This window comes from Monopterus albus, unplaced genomic scaffold (assembly GCF_001952655.1).
Source record: "Monopterus albus unplaced genomic scaffold, M_albus_1.0 scaffold3.1, whole genome shotgun sequence".
NCBI classification, from domain to species: Eukaryota; Metazoa; Chordata; class Actinopteri; order Synbranchiformes; family Synbranchidae; genus Monopterus; species Monopterus albus.
The window spans coordinates 8,935,270-8,936,632 of record NW_018127883.1 but is presented as its reverse complement, the minus strand read 5'-3'; the positions used below and the strand labels follow the sequence as shown (position 1 = coordinate 8,936,632).

Here is a 1,363-nt window from a genome sequence, read left to right as displayed (position 1 = left end):
ATCACCGCTGCTGGCAGAACAGGAGGTTCTGAGTAGGACGCCTAAAGCATACATGTTGACCTGTGAGTTTGATGTGCTGAGAGATGACGGGTTGATGTATGCCAGGCGCCTGCAGGATGCTGGTGTCACAGTGACCAGCGATCACTATGAGGATGGTTTTCATGCCTGTATGGTGTTTGCATACACACCAATGATGTCTAGTGTTGGACAGAGGAGCATGAACAACTTCATCCGCTGGCTGGACCAAAATCTGTAGACAAACAAACTGCTCCTTCTAAACCAGGATCTGTAGTGTTTGTCTGTGGCACCAAAGAAGTGTGGTACAGGAAAGCTCATTGTTGAACCTAAAGGGAGGAGCAACACCTTCATCACAAATGTAATCCATGTGAGGGCAGGAGAGGTAGTTGAAACATCACACCTGAACCCAAGAAAGCATCTGTCAGCAGCCACGAGTCCTGACCAGACACCAGGTAGGCTGCGTTAGATGGGAGCATCTACAAATATGTTAAATTTAGAAACATGGGAACACAACCAGCAGTCACATTTAACCAAATTATATACTTACCTTTTACACTTCTGTACATGTAGATGAGTGGCTTCAGTGCATGAGCTCCGTTTCCTCTGTTGGAACCTAACGAACGGTTTACCCTGTGCTTCCATGAGCCGTTCCCTCACAGGCTGATTGTAGTGCTTTGGTTTCCCACTGTGTTTTTCGCCATGTCGGCCTCTGTTTAGACGAGGGCAGGGCTGCGCTCCTAACACACACTCTCTCAGCTGAGCAGAGCATGTGAGGATTAAAGGAATATCCACAATAGAACTAATCAGGGCACAAGAATATCTTCCTAAGGAACATCTGATTAGGCACAATGTAAAACCACTAATCACATGACACCCAAGCAGGTGACTATAGTGTTAATATTACGGCACTTAAAGCAGCAGCGGTGACGGGTTTCACTAGTGTTGTCACTACTGAGTCTGCTGCTGATCCTACATACATATCAAAAGGTGCAGAGTAGCCACAGTGTGCACGCAAACATGCAGTTAAATTCCCTGTATGAGCACTTTATCAAACAAGCAGACTTGCAGAAATGGGGCGACTGTCGCTTTGCCTGTGGTCAACTCACTGAAGTTGCTGTTTTACGTCAAAATCAGCATGTGTATGTTCACACACCATGCTTGTAACTAATACTTGAGACATGAGGACACTGCTGTTTAACCACTAACCAACCAAACCAGGGGTGCTCGACTCCAAAGAGAGCACAGGGCAGTGGAAACTAAAGTAAAACCCTAGAGAACAGGGTCAAGTTCTGTTGCAGGTCGGTCAGTTCCTACAGTGGAAAAGGCCAAACAGCGTCTTCACCAA

General features: G+C 46.4%; 1 protein-coding gene across 1 annotated transcript in view; it reads left to right on the top strand.

The window, feature by feature from the left end:
- Positions 1–256, top strand: part of LOC109961055 (neutral cholesterol ester hydrolase 1-like) — an 8,059-nt gene extending 7,803 nt beyond the window's left edge. The window contains exon 5 of the mRNA XM_020601605.1: positions 84–256. Coding sequence (XP_020457261.1) covers positions 84–256 — 173 coding nt within the window. The remainder of the gene's footprint in view (positions 1–83) is intronic.
- Positions 257–1,363: the final 1,107 nt, after the last annotated feature.